The sequence below is a fragment of the Ceratotherium simum genome, chromosome 28 (assembly GCF_057802395.1).
Source record: "Ceratotherium simum simum isolate JZ-2026a chromosome 28, ASM5780239v1, whole genome shotgun sequence".
Lineage (NCBI taxonomy): Eukaryota > Metazoa > Chordata > Mammalia > Perissodactyla > Rhinocerotidae > Ceratotherium > Ceratotherium simum.
The window spans coordinates 1,052,294-1,072,965 of NC_141927.1; the positions used below are offsets into that span (position 1 = coordinate 1,052,294).

Sequence of the window (20,672 nt, forward strand, 5' to 3'; positions counted from 1 at the left end):
TGTCATGTGTCATGTATTGTCATGCAGTCATGTTGTCACATCATGTCTTGTCATGCAGTTATGTTGTCATATGTCATATATTGTCATATATTCGTGTTGTCATATGTCATGTCTTGTCATAAAGTCAACTTGTCATCCAGTCCTGTTGTATTGCATCCAGTGCTTGGGTGAGAGAATGCCTGCTCACGTGATCTTTGCAGAGGGTTGTATTTTCATGCTCTTTGCTTGGTTGAGATGTGCTAACAGTTGCAGTGGTGCCTTGGTCCCATGGTGTCCAGCAAGTCTGAGCAGCTCTCCACCTCCCATTCAAAGGGTGGCTTGATGTGTCGCCTCCAGTGGCTCTTAAAATGGAGCATTTCTAGGTGATGAGCACAAGGAAGCATCCTGTGGCTTGCTTTGAGAGTCAGGAGAGGAAGGACGTAAGTGGTATTCTCCGGCCCCCGATTAGTCACTGCCCCAGCTGGAGGGAGGCAGAGGAGGACATGGGAAGTGGCAAATTAGTGCACTTGGCACAGCAGCCCAACACCGGGCCTTCCAAACCCAGTCACCCCGGCCAGCCTCCCAGCTCCCAGCCTCCCCTGCTGCCCCTTTCTCTGTCCGCACTGCCCAGCCCACAGCAAATGCCTCTCACACTCAGTGCCCGTCCCAGCCAGCAGCCTGCTCAGAGCCAAGCGAGCCTGTCTCTGCTTCCTGCAGAATGAGCGCTGATGCTTTTCGCCTTCAGGAAAGTGGTGTCCTGTTCTCAGTGATCTTGAAATTGGCCTTGCCAGGAGTTTTGGCAGCATTAGCACGGTCTGTGTCTGTGTCAGCCGAGCTGCCAGAGCTTCTGTGTGCAAGTCGGCTGTTTCCTCCCAGGGGCTTCCTGGAGGGCTGCCACAGTGGCTTCTGCATCTCCTGCAGCTGCATCAACTTCACCCCACCCTCCGTGGGTCGCACAGGCTGGAGGGAGGGGGCGTCACCATGCTCAAACAGGAGAGGGGATGAGAGAGAGACACTGTGTGTGTGTTGCTTCACATACAGGCTGAAAGCCGCCTCTCTAAAAATATGTGCATAAATTTAGAGGAACCTCCGTAGACAGAATGCTTCATGGATTCACACCGGTGATGCCGCAGTTCCCTCTTGCTGGAAGATTAAAATAGGCTGCACACCTCAGGCCAGAGAGAGTGCGGGTGGCTCTCACCGTTCGTGTTTTGGAGCTTGGGGAACAAGCTGGTTCTCGTGAGGCTGCATCTGGTGCAGGTATAGACTATATGTACACAAAATCATCAGGCAGATTTCTCTATCTCGTGTCAATTAGCATAAATGAGTGTAGTCTTCTCCTAATTTAAATGAGACTCCGCACTAATGATGATGAATCCACGGTGTATCAAGTTTAATTCCCTTCTACCTTGTGAACATTTCTATAATGAGTGTTCCTGGGGGAAGAAAGCGATAGCGTAGATCAGATGTTGTCACGCCGGGTTCCGCAAGAAGCGCACCTTTCCTTGTAATGCAATTCCACAGACATGAGTAAGGCTGGCGCCGAGGCTGGAGAGGCCATTGGGGGCCATGAAGGCAGGAGTGGGTTTCTCCTGACTTAGAAACACAGGGCTGGTAGGGACCAGAACTATCGTTGACTGAACCCAGCTCAGTGCCAGGCACCATGAGTGCTAAATATGCTTAATTTCACTTATTACCAGCAACAACTCAACTTCCCGTTTGAGATGAGGGTTTGATGGGAAGCCAAGGCTCAGAGGGTTAAGTGCCTTCCAATGGCTAGGCCTCCGCAAGGCCACCACAAGCCAGGACGGAACCCCTTATGTGAAGGGCAGCGTCTTCCCTCCTCAGGGCGATAAGCTTTCCACGCCGTGTGAACTAGTCACTTCTATAGTAAGTCATGAGTGAAGCACCACCAGCTGCCCAGTTTCTCCCACCAGGGTCTTCGCCTCACATAAGCGAGTTAAGACCTGGAAAGAGCCCAGAACAGGGCTCAAGGAAAGGGCTTCCCTCAGTAGACTCCACCCAGTCTTGCTGATTTCGTGGCGTCATCATCATCGTCGTCCTCAGCATCTTCCCTCTCACTGAGGCCCTGCCTTCATCGTCACAAGACCACGCTGTTGTCCTCTCGCTGTCCACTCCCCTCCTCCATCTCCATGGCCACCATCTGACTGAGATGCTTTGTCATCAGGGACCAGTGACTCTGTGTCTCTTTGCCTGGTCCCTCCCTGCTGTGAGCCAAGCTCTATGGAGGGAAATGACTATCACAGCATCCCCTGGATTACCCGCATGCACTGACGGCCACTTACCTTTCAGGAGAAGTGACCCCCAAAAGGCCTTCCACGACCCGCGCCTTGTCACCTGCAGCCCATCCCTCGCCACCATGCAAACCCCGTGTTCTGTTCCCTCCAGCTCCTGGCCACTCCTGGTGGTCCCCACATCAGTGCCTCCTGACTCCTGACTTTGTGCCTGTGTCGCCCTCCCAGGGAGGCACCGGCCCCTCCCCTATGGAGAAAACCCCGATGATACTCCTCCATCCCGCTCATATCACACTCCTGTGAAGCTCTCGCAGTTGCCCGGCTGTTCCTTTTTTCTGAGTCTGTGCTGCTTCTTAATTTAATATACCTTCATTCCAGCCGTTGTCATATGTAACTACGGGCTCCTCTTTCAGAAGCCGCCTTCTGCTTTACCAGTTTTCTAAACCCAAGAATGGTGTCTTTCACATATGTCTATTCACACGACCTAGCACAGTACTGGGAATATAACTGAGGTTCAAAACATTCTTATTGAATGAAAGGGAATTTTAAGTGACATGTTAACTCAATGGCATGTTTGAGCATCAATATTTGTGCACAGCATTGCGCGTAGTCTTTGACACAATGCAAAGATTCAGGGAAGATACTTTCCTGGGCTTAGCATTCTTCTTCAAAGCAATTTGTGTTTTCATGACTGTGGCTTCTTTCCTGGGAGCCTCTGGCCGGTAGCCCTTCTTAGGAAGAGGAAGAATCTCTTTCAAATTTCTGGTGGAAAAGTCTGGTGGCCGAGTGGGCGCATAGTGCTATCTGTTTGGGGTCTCAGCTCCACCATCCTGCACCCCGCAAAGCCCACCTCCTGTGTTTCCCCTGTGGGTCCTCGGGGCTCTTTCCTCCCTGGGAATCAGTTCCTGTCGGTCGTGTATCACGCTCTGTTCTTCCCCGTCACAGGCTCTGCTCCCACGGGGGTGTGTTTTGGGGGCACAGAGACCATGCTGTGCCTTCTGCCCCAGATTAGGGCAAGGAGCCTGGCCTTTGAAGCTCACGGGAGGCTGCCTCGCACATCACTCTGTACCTGGCGAGAGGCCTGTCTTTCTCATTTCCTACAGATTCTCAGGAGGGAGTGGTGTGTGTGTTCCTAGTCAACTCTGCACCTGGGAGCCAGCTGCGGCTAAGACAGTTGCCAGGGTGGATAGCCTCCTGCCTATGCAGCCACCCAGGACCCCGACTCCCCGGACCTCACTCCCACGAGGCATGACTGTGTGTTTGCAGACTTTGCTCATGGGCGGTGTCAGAAAAGAGTGAAACCCCTATGTGCCTGGCCATTGTCTCTCCTCTTTAAGACTCTGGGCTCTCTCGCTTCTGGATCCCCCGTCTTGTTGTGCAGAGTCATTTAGCTCTGGGCTCAGAGCTGTGCACATCAGAAGGTACAGACAGTGCGGGTCCACCCTTCAACAGCACAAGAGGCAGAGCCTTGGAGACGTGACCTTGTCTTGGGTCCCTCCCCCTTCCAGCTACTTCCATGAAGGGCAGGAAGCAGTCCAGAGACTCATTACCCCTGGTAGGAATCGTTCCATCTCCCAGAAGTCAGAGTTCAGAGTCAGTTTCAGTTTGAAGAACAATGTTTCTTTCTCTGGCTCTTCTATCAGAACCCCGCCCACCCATCCACCTCTGCCCCTCCTACCCACACACTTTCCCAGTCCAGGGAGTTGTGTGGACTGCACTGGCTTCCTCTCTGCCCTCTGCCTTTGGCCTGTCCCCACCCCATCCATCCCATCCTAGGCCACCACGTGATCCTCCTGAAGAAGGATCAACACACTGCCACTTTCCATCTCAAAAGCCATTGTTGCCTCCTAATTTTTATCGATAAAAACCCTCAACCCCTTTTATGATGTGCAGTTCCCTTCTCAAATTGTCCTCAGTGTATCTTCCTGGCCTTCTCTGATATCAGTCCCCTTCTCCAGCCCTGTCCTCCAGCCAGACTCTTCCTTGGTCACCCTGCCCCTCTGCCTCTACTCAAGCCTGTCCATTGACTTGGTTGTCCCATACTTCTGTCTGTTGAAATCCTGCTGACTTATCCTTCATTCAGCCCAGGTAACATCTCCTCTATGAACCCTGTGCTGCCCCCACAGACAGAAGTGTGTGCGTGCCTCTTTGAAGCCGGCGTAGAAGGAAGCCAGTGTTTTTCCGAGTGGTCTGTACATGCTTGCCCTGTGCCAGCTACTGTAACGCATTGGCCCCCCCATCCCCACATGGGGGGGATGTCGTTGTCCCCATATTAGACCTGAAAGGGAAAGTCAGTTGTCCAAAGTTACTCAGGAAAGTGGACAATGGCTGACTTTGGTCTACCTGACCCCAAAGTCTGAATTCTTTCCCACGAGGAACACGGATCTTAGAGTAATTTGCACTTGTATTCATTGTGTGTGTGTTGTGATTTTCTGATGTGATTACAAATGCCATGATCCCTAAGCATCTTGGTCTATTCTGTTCAGGGCCTATTACAAAGTCCTGGGCCTGCTTACTGGGGACTCGGTCAGTACTTGCAGGTTTTAATGTTTTTACTGAAATATAATATTAGACTTTTGCTCATAATTGTTTGTGTCTGAAAGAAGATATAACAGAGTTGTAATTAAAGTAAAGATTTGGATGTTAAAATTAAGTGATAAAATATATCATTCTTATCTCAGCTAAGTAATTTGTCCATGTTGAGTCATAGACAGTTATGAAAATATATGTAATGTGTTCATATGCATATGACAAAGAGAGATTGTTATCTTAATAAAAGGTAATATGTGAAATATTTGACAATGGTGGTTTTTTAAAAATAAATTTGCTTAGGTGCAAGGTCAGAACTGGCTTTGTTTATTGAGATGCTGTCACTCTGGTGCAGCTGAATCTTGTCATCAATCCTTCAAGCCACAGTTCTGTTGTTGATGAATCTCTAACTGTATAACCGGGTACCTGGGAGTAACGCTTCTCTCTGTCTCTTCTCTGTTGCAGAGTCGCAGTGCACCCTCTGCGGGGAGCCAGAAGGTGAGTGTGTTCTCACTTACTCGCACTTGCCCCAGGTGGGCACGGGGGGGTACCATGATGGCACATGTGTCATATTTGATGGTGACAGACTGCTGTGCAGCACATCAGAGAGTGCATTAAAAATTGAAATCATATTCTTTGTGGTGTTTGATGGAAAAAGTGAATAAAGTGGTCAGAACGGTGCCCAGGATGAGCATTAGGCTGAGGAGTTACTCTCTAAAGGAAAATTGGCATCACAACCAAATTGCGATCTTTCTCTTTTTTTGTTTTGGATTTAGAAATTTTAGTTTTCTCCCGATAATAAATGCCAGTATTAGAAATACGTATTTATTGGCTTTAAATATTTTAGCCAAAAATGCTGATGAGCCTCAGGTGAAATAAAATCTCACAAAACTATTCCTTATTATTAACGATAAAGCTGAGAGGGACAGGTGTGAAACTTTGTTAAACAGTACATTATCATTTGCATTTCAGCTGAAGTTTCATATCTCTAAAATACTTGAAAAGTGAAGCCCCTGAGCAAATTATTTGTTAACTATGTTCCAAAATAGAGAAAGCCAGAATGTGTGTCATACTTTTCGTTGTTGTAATGAGAAAGATCAAAGAAATGTGGTAAACAGCTAACCCCTATTAGTGGGGACTCTAAATTAACCAGAGTTTTGATTTTGCAATCTGCTTTTAGCAGAAAGAGGCAAGCTGGCTAGAAAACCAGTCAGCCTCAGGGAACTGGGGAGACAGGCCGACCCCGGAATGTGCTCAAGTCAGAGCAGCCCGCCTAGTTCTCGTCTCAGCACCGTGAGGGACGATGGACCTCAAGACTCCCAGAGCACGTGAATATAAAAGACTCTAATGTACGCACAGCGCGAGCTTAATCACATCCCAGGAAAGATTTTTACCCACAAGTTAAAAAAAAAGAAGTGAGTATAGGGTTAGCTTGGAAATTCCATCAAACACTGCTACCTCAATTTTGTGGTTAATGGAGATATGATGACCAAGTTCGGAGTTGTTCCCATATTGTCTAAGGAATACACAATGCATAGATGTGGCTATGATAAGGTCATTAACTTGTATTTAAAGTCTTAAGCTTCACCATGATGTAAGACGTCAGAAAAATGTGTTTTATAGTCATTGGGGACGGCTGTTCCAGGGGACCACTGAGCGAGATCTCGTGGCGCTGCCTCGCCGGGCGGACACCCACAGGTCCTCGTGGTCTGGGGATGGTGCGGTGGCTGGTCAGGTTCTCCAGCGTGTCTTGTGTCTGTCAGGCATTTGGAAATTTTATGATTTCTTCTCATACCTTTTTGTTGTCGTGCCACACTGGGAACATGCATATGGTGCTTGGCCTCCTGTTTAGTTCTCTTTGTCCCCCCTACACACACACTTTTTGTGGGAAGTTTTCAGTGTGCTACGTATACAGAGAATCGTGAAGTGTAAACGTCTCGTACGTTGTGGCTTGTGCAAATTGCATCACGTTTTCCTCGTCTACTCGTTCTATTGAAATGTCTGTTTTCTGCGAAGGCCGTGTGGACCGTGTGGAGGGTGGTCTTCAGCTGTTTGCTGCTCCGTGCTCATAAAAGGGCAGGTTTTGTTCCAACAAATCAACACCACTCGTGCTGTGAGGTGAGGTGGGGCTGAATCAAGGCTGGGAGTCCCCTCAGGAGCGATCACTCAGGGGTGCTGTGTCTGTTTCTGTGATGTCCACGGTGGTGGGGTGGACTCGGGAGTGGACCCGATATCTCCCAGGCTGACCTCGATGGCCTTGGCAGCCTTCGACACAGCGAGCAAGAGGACAGGTCATCCCACCCCCGAGGGCCCAAGCCCCATGTTGGAGCCTTTTGGCCCCACCACCCTCAGATGGCAGACCAGAGTCTGCCCGTTCTGGCCAGTCTCAGGGGTGTTCTCCCTCCAGTGGCCTGTCTTGTTCAACTTCCACATCACAGATATGGTCAACCCACCCCAAAGGTGCAAGGAAGTGTCCAGGAGAACCTCACGCTGAGGCCGGTGATCGTCGTGGAGTGTGGCGATGGGGCAGTGCTGGGACTAACCGCTGTCCCCTTTCCCCACTCCATTGCGATCTATGCTCTGCAGCCATTTCAGGTTTCAGATCTGCACGTGGACATGATCCAAATCAGGGAAGGGAGGAAAGAGTTGATGGCATGGTCTCAGCTGTGCTTTATTTTTGAAAAGCACTATCCCATGAATATTCATACATTTTTAAATCATTTAAGTAATTAGTCTAAGTGAGCGCTGGCTGGGTGCAGTGAGCGGAATCTGAAATCAGCCTTTTTGTTCAGTAATTTCTTCAGCAGCTTCTATCAGTTAACTTGTCAACGCCGTTGCACAGAAGGGATCAGAGCCAGAGGCTGGCGACAGAGTGTGCACCTCAGATCCGGGTGCCTTGTGCTCAAGACATCCAGCAGGTTACGGCATCAACTCATCCAGCTCCTCTCTTTCTTGTCAGAAAGCTGTTAGCAGTCTTTCACTAAACCAGTGAAGTGGGAAACACCTATTTGCATGTTAATGATTAGTTCTCTGGGAGCGAGCTGGTTCTTTAGATACAGAGTGAATAATTAGCATTATCTCAGATGATAATATCTGTCAAGCCAAAGAGACTAGGAACCGAATTTACAGGATGCTAAAGATCTCAGAATTCAGCCATTGCGGACCCCTATAATGGTGTGGCCTGTTTTTCGGAGAACTTAAATTTTTAATTGTATATAAAACGTAGGTCACAATTTCAATATGCAAATTGCTTACACTTTCTACAGCACAGGGTTTCTGAAATTTGGATGGCTATGTTTTTATGAGATGAAAACGTTTAATGGAGTTTATTGTTATTTATCAGTGTCTTTCTTCTTACCAAAATATACAAACAGTTCAACTCTGCATGCTTGAAAGAGAGGGCTGCCTGGAGGTGGAGGAGCCTTTAAATTAATCAGATTCATCATGCCGTTGGCCATAGTGTCTTGCCATTCTAGAGACATATTCTAAAAAATAAAAAGGAGTTTAAAATTTACTAAGAACAATGCCATTTGTTAAAATAATTTGCAGTAATAATTTAATAGTAAGACTGTCTCAATTTGTACCATTTTCCTAGTGGTTCCTGTTTAGACACTGGGAGTAACTGGATATTATATAGCAAGAAGATAACTTTGTTAGTTTATCTTGACAGGGCAAGTATCCCTGAAGGTTTTGTATGATATAACCCATCAATTTAATATAGGAAAATAAGAGTATATGATCCCTTCCAAACTGTATTGACAGATACATGATACCACTTGCTTTTTAACAAGACCACAGGGAAAATTATGGACATTGGGTGGGACCACAGATGTTAATTCATGGATTTGTCTGTTGGTTTACATTTTTGTGGTTCGATTTGCTCTCCTGACAAATAGATTTTCTGATGTGGGAAGATGGATATTGATGCCTGGCAGAGTTTAGGAGAACTTATTTGAAATCCACTACAATGTAATAGCAATGTCTTAGATCTATGTTATTTAACCCAATTAAAGTTAAGAAATAAAATAAGCTATTATGATATAACTTTGGTATGAAGGAATATGCTTCAAAAATGTTAGGATAGATTTTAGCATGAAAGATTTTTTAGTAACAGAGGCCTTAAGATTATGACTTCAAAAACAGTGGACCATTTGTGGTGACATAAATATACATTAGATTATTTGGAAGATGTTATTTGTAGAAATTCCAGTCCAAAAGCAAAATTTCTAAATCTGTTTTTTTTTTTTTTCACTTTGATCATTTAAAGACACAAATTGCATACTGCTCTTGGAATTTTGGATAGACATTCAGACTCATATTTTACTACAAATAGAAGGAACTGAGACTACCTCTTCTTCATAACTCAGGAGTAAAAAAGTGGAGAATTTTTTCCTCTATTTAGTAGCCTTATGTTATTGATTTTTTAATACAAATATTCAAGATTTTCCCTACAAATGACTCTAAACAATGGAAAATTTCCACACTATTTTTGTACCTTAATTGGATATGTGTCATCCTGAGATTTTAAGATCTCTCCACAACTGGGAGGAAATACTAAGGTTGTTTTTGGAAATTGGGCTTTGAAGGGTTTAGAAAGAAGCATCTCTATCCCACCTCCCAGCTCTCATCACTATCCCTGTTCATGGAAGTGGAGGGTGCCACCTTTTCAGATACAACTGCTGCCCCTCTCGTTTTGAGATCATGCCTCTTTAATTGTATACTTTCAATAAAAAAAGGTCTTTTCTGATTGCTATTCTTGGATGGTTAGTGGAAGATAACCAGCATTTATTAAGTTCTCAACATGTGCCAGGCTCTCTAGAAAAAATTAGTGTTGCTTAGGAATTAAAGAACTCGGCTAATTTTTGAGAGAAAACAGAACTCTGCTCCAGCCAATCTGTCTTCTTGGACCTTAAAACGGTTAGCGTTTTAGTGGAAATCAGAAAATATGGTCTAGGGTAAGAGAGAGGGTACTGTTTCATGTAGAAGTCTGTGATGGGGGATATCAGAAAGCATGGAGGACCAAGGTGATACAGACACTGCCCCATCCCCATGACAAACACATAACTTGCCGTCTTAGATATATCAAATTTTGTTTTTAGTGTACAGTTGAGCTTGAATGAAAGAAAGAAAGGGCATCTCCTGGGTCCCCAGAATTTTAACCAGAGGATAAGCATGAGTCGAGGCTGCAATAGCCCCTAAGAAATACAGCCCAGAGGGGAGGGGAGGATGTGGTGGGGCTCTAACATGGGCAGATGAGAGATGTGGCTGGACCTGAACCCCGGAATGAAACCTAAATCTCAACCACTTACCCTATTTGTGAGGAAAGGGTGAGAAAAACACTGGCACCCAAAAAAATAAAGCAAGCTTACCATATTTCCAGGGTCATGGGTGGAATATACAGTTACCAACAAGAAATACACACTCCAGGCTTGGATGTGAGATCTGAATTTCTATCACCTGTGTGTTGCAGAAGGACCACGTGGTGAAATTAATGTCAAAATTGTTCCAGAATCAGTTATGATTTTGTCAGAACCTGAGGGCTGTGGCAGAATCAAAATCACAAATTATCTACAGAATCTTGGACAACACAGGACTCATGGTACTCCTCCACTAAAATAACCAATCCCCACTTTAGAAAAACATACAATAAAAGATTATAACCCATATAGAGAAACTTCAGGGGGGTGAGAAGATATGCTAGAAGGATGAGCATCTGAAGTGAAGAAATTACAGACTGGTATAGATATTGGGTGTGTTTAAATTTAAAATTATTACATGGATTTTCAAAAGGAAAAGGACCTGTAATAAAAGAACTATCTAGTATGAAAAAAGACAGATTGAAAAACAAACAGAATGTCTAGGAACAAGAAATGTCATTTAAATTCACTACTGTCTCCATATGGTATAAAGTGGATTAGACAGAGCTGGAAAGAGAATGAGCAAACTAGAAAATAGATACGAGGATATCACGTAGAATGTTGAGTAAAAATATAAAGGGAAACATGAAGCAAGAGATAGGATGCAGGGGAGATGGCCTGAGAAACACAAACACATGTCTGGAATTAAATGAGAAATTAGAGAGAATGAAGAGAGTGGAGGAGAGGCTTTACTGAAAGAAATAAAGGCTGGGATTTTCCCAGAACTGAAGAAATTTGTTGTGCCTCTTTGATCTAAGGATTCCCAGTACTGAAACTAAATACATAAAAACATATCCACATCTTATAAAGCGAAACTTCAGAATATAAGAGACAAATAAATAATCTTAAATATAGTCAAAGAGAATGTACAGATTACTTACAGTGCAGTGACTTCCAGGAGGCTGTCATCATCAACATTGATGCTGGGTGGCTTTGGAATAATATCAAAAAATTACCAAGAAAATAAAGGGAGTAAGCAAAATACCACACGTTTAATGTAAAGTGGAATAGAAGGGAAGGAGAGAGAGAGAAGAGGAGGAGGAGGAAAAAGGTTCAGATAACACAAAATACATGCTAGAAATGACTTAAGTATTTCTATAGACAAATAAAATCATTATTTAATGATAAAGGAATACTGCTCCAAGCTAAAGAATCATCTACTTTAGATTAGACTCAAAATACGCAAAGGAAAGACAAAGATTACAAGGAGAAACTGACAAATCCAAAATTCTGATGGGAGACTCCCTTATCTCAGCACACAGAATCTTGCTGGAGGGAGCTGTTCACACTGATGAGAACAGATGAGCTCACAAAGGAGTTTCCTTCCCCCCACCCACCTCGTGTCCCTTAAAGGAGCACTGCCTACTGTCTGCTGAGGGAAGTTCTTGCCAAGTTCACAAAGTTTAATTTTTTGGTTGACTCAGTCCTGTTATACTTGTGGCTTAAGTGGCATTTCAGCAAGTGCTTGCCCAGATGACCCATGCTTTCATTGGAAATATTTGCAGACATCCAGGACCCTCCTGGTTTCAAGATGAACACAGGTTCACCTGAACCACATTTTCTTGGGGGGCAGGGTGTGAAGCACGAAGCAGCGTCTCTGCTTTCCCTTCCTGGGGTCTTCAGAAGCTTCCCCGCTTCCAGTTGCTCCCGTCTTAACAGCAGCTGTAAATATCTATTCCTGAAGTATAGGTCAGATCATTTTCTTCCTCAAATGAGGTCAACGTTCTTCCTTGTCTATAGGATGAATTCCACATTCAAGGTCTTCCATAAACTTGCCTTTCCAACCCCATTTAGCCACACATAACACATCCACCATCTGTACTCTGGTCACCACATACTAACTTATGGTCCCTGAGTGCACTCTGGACTTCGAAGGATTTACTGCGATGGGCAGAGAAAGGAGGAGTGAGCACTGCCTGGGGACAGTGTGTGGGTGTGTGTGTGTGTGTGTGTTGTGAGCAAAGAGAAGGGCATCTGGGGATGCACAAGGAGTGGTTTGCGTTCGTTATCTCAGCAGAGGTTAGGGTTTCCATGGACGGGGGAGAGGAGACTTGTCATATTTTTGTGTTAAGAATGGAAGAGTCTAGGAGAAGCCTTCAAGGGTCTCCTCAAACACCCTCTCCCTGAGGAAACCTTCCGCACCATCTCCATCAGAAGTTTGCACTCGTCCCTCTCATGCATTCCTTGTTGTCCTTTGTTTTGGCATTCCTCCCATTTTTCTTCCTCCCCAGATATCTGCTGGAGCACAATGTGTGTCAGACATGGAGCTGAGCCTGGTTTTGTAAGCACTTTGAGCAGAGGAACTATGTCATTGCATCTTTATACACCCACAGTGCCCTTTGCACTTCATGGTTCTGTTTTTTTGAATCAAATGCATAGAGCTGACCTTGAGGCTATCTGGTCTTATTACCTACCAAGGCAGTTTTGTGAACTACACTTAGAATCTGAGGTGAAGCCACAGCTATTAAATATGATAAAATAGAGTGAAGATGGGCATGAATTTCATATACCATCTGGTGTCTGAGACTGTCACAATTATGCATGTACACAGAATCATATAAAATGCACAAATGAACCCTAATTTGCAAATTTCTATTTTTTTTTTTTAGATTATGCAATATCTGAGATTGAGGCATTCAGCTGGCATTGAAACAATTTTACCTCATTAATTTGCTCAAGGAATAAATAAATATTTTATTTTTCTGGTCACTGAGTAATTTAAATATCAGGTTTCAGGTTTAGAATGTTTAGATAAAGTATTGTCTGTTTCTTCTTGCTAAACTTTGCCTATTTGTTGTATTTTGAAACATTTGAGAGATGAAAATACATAGAGAATGTATGCAATTGAATGCTGAGGAAAAGTCAAATTAGAGTTATTCTTAGTAATCCATAGTAAACTTTTTTACAATATTGAAAAAAATGGCTAAAGAGAGAAATTTAACATAAGGATGGAGTCTGACATTTGTCTTCCATGTTAGAAGGTAACCACTTTGAAAACAAGAACTTTGTTTTAAAATTTGAATATCATCCATGCCATCTCACAATATATGCATAAAATACCCCAAATTTAGTGGCTTTCAGTTGATCTGCTGAGAGTTAAGTATCCTTCAGAGAATGCTTATGATCTTCTTAAGCTCCAGGAATACAAAGAAGTTGAGTGCTTCTGTTTCCTGAGAACGAAGTGTCTACGCAGAAGTTACATTATCTCAACTTACTACTTGCTTCCCTGTAACTTTCTTTAGTTCCCTGTAACTTTATGCTAACACTGACAAATATGGTGAGAATTCTTTTGGGAGTCTCATGCTGACACGACAGGTACCAGACGTTTTCAGAGACAAAGAAGCACTTCTCGGCCCTGGACCTTCCTGATGAGTTAGCTTCGTGGCACAATTCTGTACCCAGGATTGGCTAGCAGGCTGTGTAAACCCTGTCTTTTCCAGTCAGTTCTGTAGAGCAGCAGCATGGCGCTGCCCATCAGTCTGAGACAGATCTTGGAGGTAGATCAGAGATGGAAAGAAAGCCCTGATTAAACAATGGGGCTCATTGATTTGAATATAATCAGGCTAAGTATATGGGGCTTCTGAGCAACTGCAGGCTCTCTCTGCCCTTCTCCTGTCCTGATGACATTTGCTACAGCTTCCTTCCTGCCTTTCTCCACGATCTCCTCCTTTTCCTGCCTGCATTTCACCAGCATTCAGGGAGTCCCAGGACACTGTACTGGGTGGTGGGAAGAAGAGCCAGAGGGGGTTCCAACCTGGAAGGAGCTCACAGCCCAGACGGAGTTCCAACCTGGAAGGAGCTCACAGCCCAGGCGGTGCTCGAGAACATGCTGGAAAGACCATCCATCGTGGGGCGGATCATCTGTCATAAGCGGTTCACAGAGGAGGTGACGTGAACCCAAGGTCAAACTGTCGACCTTTCTCTAATCCTTGCTCCAGTGTTTTGTTTATAAGTGTGGGCGAAGTTTTAGATATTATTCGTCTTTTTAAGTGACTGTGAGAAATGAGAAACGCTCCTTGCTGATCCCTTGTTACTATTAATGACATGTATTCATAATTTTGCTTTTCTCTCTGATTGTTACATCTCATTAGCAATGTTATGAATAACAAATGATTGAGATTTTTACAACATCTATCTTTATAGAGTGACCTTGGGAGGAAAATATTCCAGAAGAGAATTACTGTGTGTCCTCCCCTCAACCAATCTTGTGATCAAATGACCTGGTACTCGAGCTGTGCACCTAGAAGTAAGCAAAAACGATTTGCAAGTATTTGCAGATACAGATGTCGTGTTGTTAAAAGAGGAGAATTGCTTTGGAATAATGGAAGACCAGTGGTCTTAGAACCAAAAAGAGTGAACTGGTTGTAGGACTCACTTTTCTAACAAAATTGCACTAAAATTGTTCTCTCTTCGTGGGATTGTTGCAAGGCTCCTGTGAGATAATATGTATGCAAGGAATTGTGAGTCTTAAAGTCCATGTTTTCCTGGTCTGGGGAGAGTTTTCAGGAAAGGGCTTACCTGCAAACATACTATCGAAAATGGACTTTTTCCCACTTCTCTTTATTTTTCTTACAGTTTTCTCATTAGAAATGCCCCTTACCTGCTCGCTATAGACATACCGTTTTACCTTCAGAGCTCAGCTCACAGTTGACCATAACACAAAGCTTCCCCTGTGGACCGTGGGTTGTTTTGGCTTTTGAAGATTGCGTGGGCCCGAGATGGGAAACCATGCACAGGCTGGGGTCTGTGTTAGTACAGGATTAGGAGGGTAATTTATCCTGTTGACTATATATCCTGAAGGGGCTTGAGTCAGGGGAGCAGCCAAGTCTGGAAGCTTGTTGGTACCTATTTCTCTGAGACTGGAAATGGAAAGCAAAGTAGAAAATACGATGTGGGTGAGGAAGAGCCGTTCAACAGATGTGATTATTGATCGTCACTTTGTTGACTAATAGAAACCAAACCATTGGCTTTGCTTTAAAAAACAGTTTTTGAAGTACATGTCTTCTGTTTTGACTCCTACCTTATATCCAAGATTATCGACTTTCCTGGGGAGAAATACAGGCTCTGAGTCTAGTGGAAAGAGAGTCAGGCCAGGAATCAGAAGCCAGTGTCCCAGCTTCTTGGCCAGTAATTAGAAGTGTGGGCTTCCATGAGAATCTAACCTCTCTGAACCTGATGTTCTCATTCTAAAATTTCCATGCCTTGAAACTGTGTGTCTACACATATGCATGTCTCCAGAATGAAGTATTTGCTTTAAGTGTCTGGGTTTCATTTTCCAGATATTCTGTGCAGGCATAAATTTGGTTTCCATGACTTTCTGCATCATTGATCTGCTATTTAGTGAAACTCTGTGTCTTAGCATTAGACATGGGGCAAAGAAAGCAGATGGGAACCAACTTTTCAAAGTTGTGGTGAGAGGCGACCCATTTCCTGTCATTCAGATCTATTCTCCCCGCACCCTCGTGAAATCCCTGGTAGTTAATTTGGGCAGGTTAACCAATAATAAAAATAATAGACTAAATAATAATTTTTTAATTAAATTCATGGTAAGTGCACAGAGAATAAAATGTGTGAAAAAAAGAAAAGAAATTAGAAATATAAGATCGGAAGTAAACAGGTTTTGGTGCAAATCCAGCTTTCTCCCCTTAGAACCTGTATAAATTTCTCCCCTTAGACCTTGACCAAATTGTGTAACTTCACTGCATCTGCAGTCTTCATCCACAAAATGGGTAAAGTAATACCTAAATTTTGAGGCAATTTTGAAAATTAAGGTGGTTAGCATCATGCCTGGTACCCATTAGGGACTCTGTGACTTATGTGTTTATCTCGTTATTTACTTCTTTGTTCAGTTGTGATGATTCCATTTCTGTGTTTTTATTCAATGTCTCTTTGTCAGGCGTTATTCCAGGTTTTGGGGAATAGCAGTTGTGCATCTGAAGGAAATCTAAGAATTAGAGCAATAGTTATAATAAATAGCTATAAACCACTAGTTGTGTTGTAAGGATGATTATTTTTAATCTGTTGTTTTATAAAAAGTGGTTCCCAAGTGGAGGAAACTTGGGCATACGAGTGATTTCTAGAGGGGGCTGGCTTGTAGGTGACAAGGCACAAGGGGTAAGGTAGAGAGGCAGGTGGGAGGTGGAGAGAGAGACTTTTTTTTTTTCTTGGACCTGTGAGAAGTAGCTATAAAAACCTGTCACTCTGTCTGCAGAACATTTCTCTTCCTGGACAGACAATAGAAGAGACCACATCCGGGGGATGCGTCACTGTGCCTCCAGCACCTGTGTTAGTGTCTGGCGCCCAGTAGGAGTGCAATAGATATTTGTTGACTCACTGTTGACCCACCAACAGACGCAATAGGGAATTGCACCAAGCAGAAGTTTTCCATATTTGTTACCTGACTGTGAAAGGCTGGAGAGAACAGCAGAGCATCTTCACATACAAATGGGCCTTCGTCATTCCTTCCACACCTTGCCTTCGCAGCATTCCAGCAGGGAGAGGTACAAGGTGTGCGGTGGGAGAGGTATGGAAGAAGGAGACGCAGGGCTATGGTTTGCTTAAAAAAATGCTCAGTGACTCCCGAGTCAAATGTAGTTTTCATTTGGGTCTTTCTGGGAATGATCAGTTGGGAATTCTTTGGACTCTAACTTACGAGCAATCCTTAGAGGAAGAAGCTGAATCAACATGGAGGGAGGAAGCACAGCTTTGATATCGATTCCACATCACCACTGAGCAGTTAGACTGGATTATGTACAGAAAGCTGACCTGATGTCACTCTCTTAACGGGCATGCTCGTTATTGTTTTTGAATAATAAAATTAGAATTTCAGTATGCTCCATTTTCTCAAATTCTAAAATAATTACTTAGGTATTGAGAAGCAAAAATGAGAAGGTTAATGTAGTCACATTTCAGAAGCAATTGGAATATCCTCATTTTAGGTAAAACATAAGATAAATGGAATTTGAATTCATATCTCCTCAATTTGCATTTGTTTTTAGTTTTTGGTTAGTGCCATTGAAACACTAAGTTCACCTGAGTCTCTGTGAATGTAGAGACAGAGTCTGCGATGTGTAATAAGGGAATAGAGCTGGGTGACAAGGATTTTCAGACAAATAACATCTAGTGGGGAGAAAGGCATATTCATCATATAAATTCCATAACGTTTTTAACTTTGTGTTATGGTAGTGCCAAAGAAGAAGCAAAGAAGGTCGACTGTGGGAAGGAATAATCCAGTGTTGAGCGTTGGATGCAGGAGAGGCATCTGAAATAAATGATGAGCTGGACCCTAAAGTAAGACAAAGGCTTAGGAACCATGGTGTTGGGGTTTGAGGGGTCTATCGGACTCAATCGTGGGCAGCTTTTCATATCAAGTATAGCGCTTTCAGGGAGTCCACGAGCCACAGGTCTGTGAATACCCTAAGATGTATGCAAAACTTCTGGAAGTGTCTACATATGCTTTGGGGACAAAGGGCACATAGTTTTCATCAGATTCTCATAGAGATTTATGACCACAAAATGGTGAACAACAATGCCTATGCCATGGGTCGTGGGGAACCTGGAAGGGGACACTCAGTTTATAATATTTCAGGCTGTGAGGGTCCATCTCTGCCTTGGCTATCTCTGACAAATTCCACTGGACCACTGGGAATTGATCTTGGTCCAGCTCCTGAATTCCTGCTTCGTTTGGGCCAATCTTTATGATAACAATGAGTAAATAACTCCAAATTGCTGCTGAGAGCTCTCCCTGGAAGGCATTTTTTGTGAGTCTGGACGGATATGGTTGGGTCAGTTTAGAGACAGGCCTTCCCCCAACCACAATCCTTATTCACCCCGGTTCCAGGTAACTGGGCATGGGATCGCACAGGAGCAGTGGGAAGCTCCTCCACTTGTGCCAGTCGGGAGACTTCAGTTGTCACCAACCTGCCAAGGATTTGCTTGGGGAGCGTAAGGCACAGCTTCGGTGGTTCTGTGTTACCTACGGTCCCAAGGCTTGCAACAAAGCGCAAGATCCAGGATGCTAACGCACACTGCTCCTCTGATAGCTTTTAATGATTGGTATCACTTGACTGAATTTACACTCAAGAGGGATGATCAGGAAGACTAAGCTGCCGTGGGTGTGAGTGTGCACGGGGGCAGGGGTGTGGGTGTAAGTGCACACAGGGGCAGAGACGTGGGCTATTGTTGGTTTAGATGCTGCGGTGCAGCTCAATGATGCGCAAACACAGCTCTGTCTTTTCTAGACGGCTTCCCGGCTCTCCACAGATCCTTGGAGTTTACTGCATAAAAGCACTAGTTTGAATTTGAATTTAATCCAAATTCTCCAGCCAGTATCAATGCTTCAACTCAGAAGCTGTTTTTAATGAACTAGGATATATACTGCATGTTAAATTAAGATAAACTTGTTGTAGAATTCCCAGTGAGGTAAATGGGATTCTGTTCAGAGTGAGGCTAGAATGACATTGATGTATAATTCCAAATGGGAAACTTTAAATGAATTTTCTCCAGTTTAATATCTTTGTATGTAGCCAGGAATCTGCTGTGATACTGGGCAACTGGCTGTATACTTATTAACACTCCTTCTGATTTTGAAATTAGTTCAAAACCTGAGTCATTCAATAACCATTTTTCATATATGAAAGTCTTGTCAATTTAAACAATAGCTTTGCAATAAAATCATTATAATGCTATGCTGTCTCAGCATAATAGCGCTATCACTTCTTGATTTGCATTATCACATTTTTTTACATTTATGGAGAATGCATTTTTCAACTATATTTTAATGTATTTAAGAGATAAAATTATTTAAAATAGTGAACTCTTCTTTCCCCAATGTAAGTGTACTGGAATGAATACATACACACACACACACGTGAACGTAAGAATAGGTTAACATATATAAGAATATAAAACATAAAATGAGTGTTTTTGGATTCATTTTCTGGGGTAGTTGGTTTTATTTCTCTCTTTGTTTTCGTAGTGGTCGAGCTCAATTAAAACTAAGAATGATATACCCAGGCTTCAGGCTGGTGACAAGAGGAGAGAAGACCTCCTCTGCTCTTAATTTACTGATTTAACAATGCTCTGCATTTCTTTAATTCCTTCATTAGGAAACTTGTATTAAATGTTGCTCATAGATCCTTCCTGATGCAGCAGTAATACCTGTAGCGAAAATGACTGCATGTTCACTGTGTGCCGCACTGTGTTCAGTATTTTACATCTGTCTGATCTGCTTCTCTCTGTTTACTTCTTAAACTGTGATAAATAGAGCAGTAAATTTGCCTGCCCAGTCTTGTACAATACATGAGAACCTGGATCTGAACTTAGAGTCATCTGACTACAAGGCTAGGTTCTAAGGTCTTCCCGAATTACACAGAAGCAGCTTTGGTGTTACATATATATAATTTGGTCATAATATTAAGGATGGGGGGTAAAACTTTAAAGATCACACAGTCCAAATCCCTCGGTTTGCGGGTCAGTAGATGGAGGCTCAGAAAGGCAAAGCACTGACCAAATTCCACAGCCTTCGTTCCTGGAGCAGATGGAACCAAACATACTTCCCAGTTTGTGCGGAGAATTTGGAGTAAGAACAGTGAAGCACAGTGAAGGATTTGTGCCCCGCACGCCAAGGGGAAGTTACGTATAGCACATTGACTGAGATGCCTTGGACGGTGAGCGAAGCTCACTGGTGATGGGTTCATTCTCTCAGACGTCAGCCTTAAGTTCCATGTGCAGCTGAGACTCATACGAGCATCATTTCATGTGGAGGGAATTACTTTCCCTTCTCAGATCTTTATGTAGACACCAAGACAAAAGGGGAATACAAAACCTCCACTTCTAATAAGTTTATAGGAAAAGGGCCGAAGTAAGTAATTGTTATAAGGGGCTTCTGGAGCTTTGCCCCCATCCAAAAAGAGAAAAATACCTGAAACTTCGTGTAAAATCAGGATTTTAGAAGAACTCTAAAAGGACTAAAATAAAATATGCTTTTTGTAAAAAATCAATATTACTCTTTTTAGAAACATTCATTCATTTAGATTTGCCATATGTAATACTGTTCTTTATTTTCCTAATCATTTTATTTTGACCTTATTACAAAGAGAACAGTCATAAAATGTAACTAAGGAGAATGAAAACAGAAATCATCCATCATCCTGCTGCCCCAGGAGATCTGATGTCGTGTAGCCTTCTGCTCTGTGTGTTTGCCGACTTCTTGCTTTAAAACTCTGATTAACAACCACTCACCATAGCGGCTCTTGAAATATTGTATCTCTTTTTAACAACTTTTTAAAAAATCATTAAAACTACTTTTTTACCCCAAAACCCTTATGAGAAGTGATATTTCAAAATTAGAGTTTGAGTTGACACATCCATTCACCGGGAACTGATTCTGATCAGACAGTCTCATCTGGAGGAAATGTGGATCGCAGCCATGCTTCATAAGCCCACAGTGCTGCACTTTAGGGGTGTCCCAAGAAGGAGGGATGCTGAGGCC

The 20,672-nt window shown here is 43.4% G+C and overlaps 1 protein-coding gene across 1 annotated transcript in view; it reads left to right on the forward strand.

Annotated features, from left to right (window-relative positions):
* Positions 1-20,672, forward strand: part of DLGAP2 (DLG associated protein 2) — a 759,496-nt gene that overhangs the window by 383,675 nt on the left and 355,149 nt on the right. Inside the window, exon 3 of the mRNA XM_087418643.1 lies at positions 5,229-5,261. Within this exon, the coding sequence (XP_087274769.1) occupies positions 5,229-5,261 (33 nt within the window). The remainder of the gene's footprint in view (positions 1-5,228; positions 5,262-20,672) is intronic.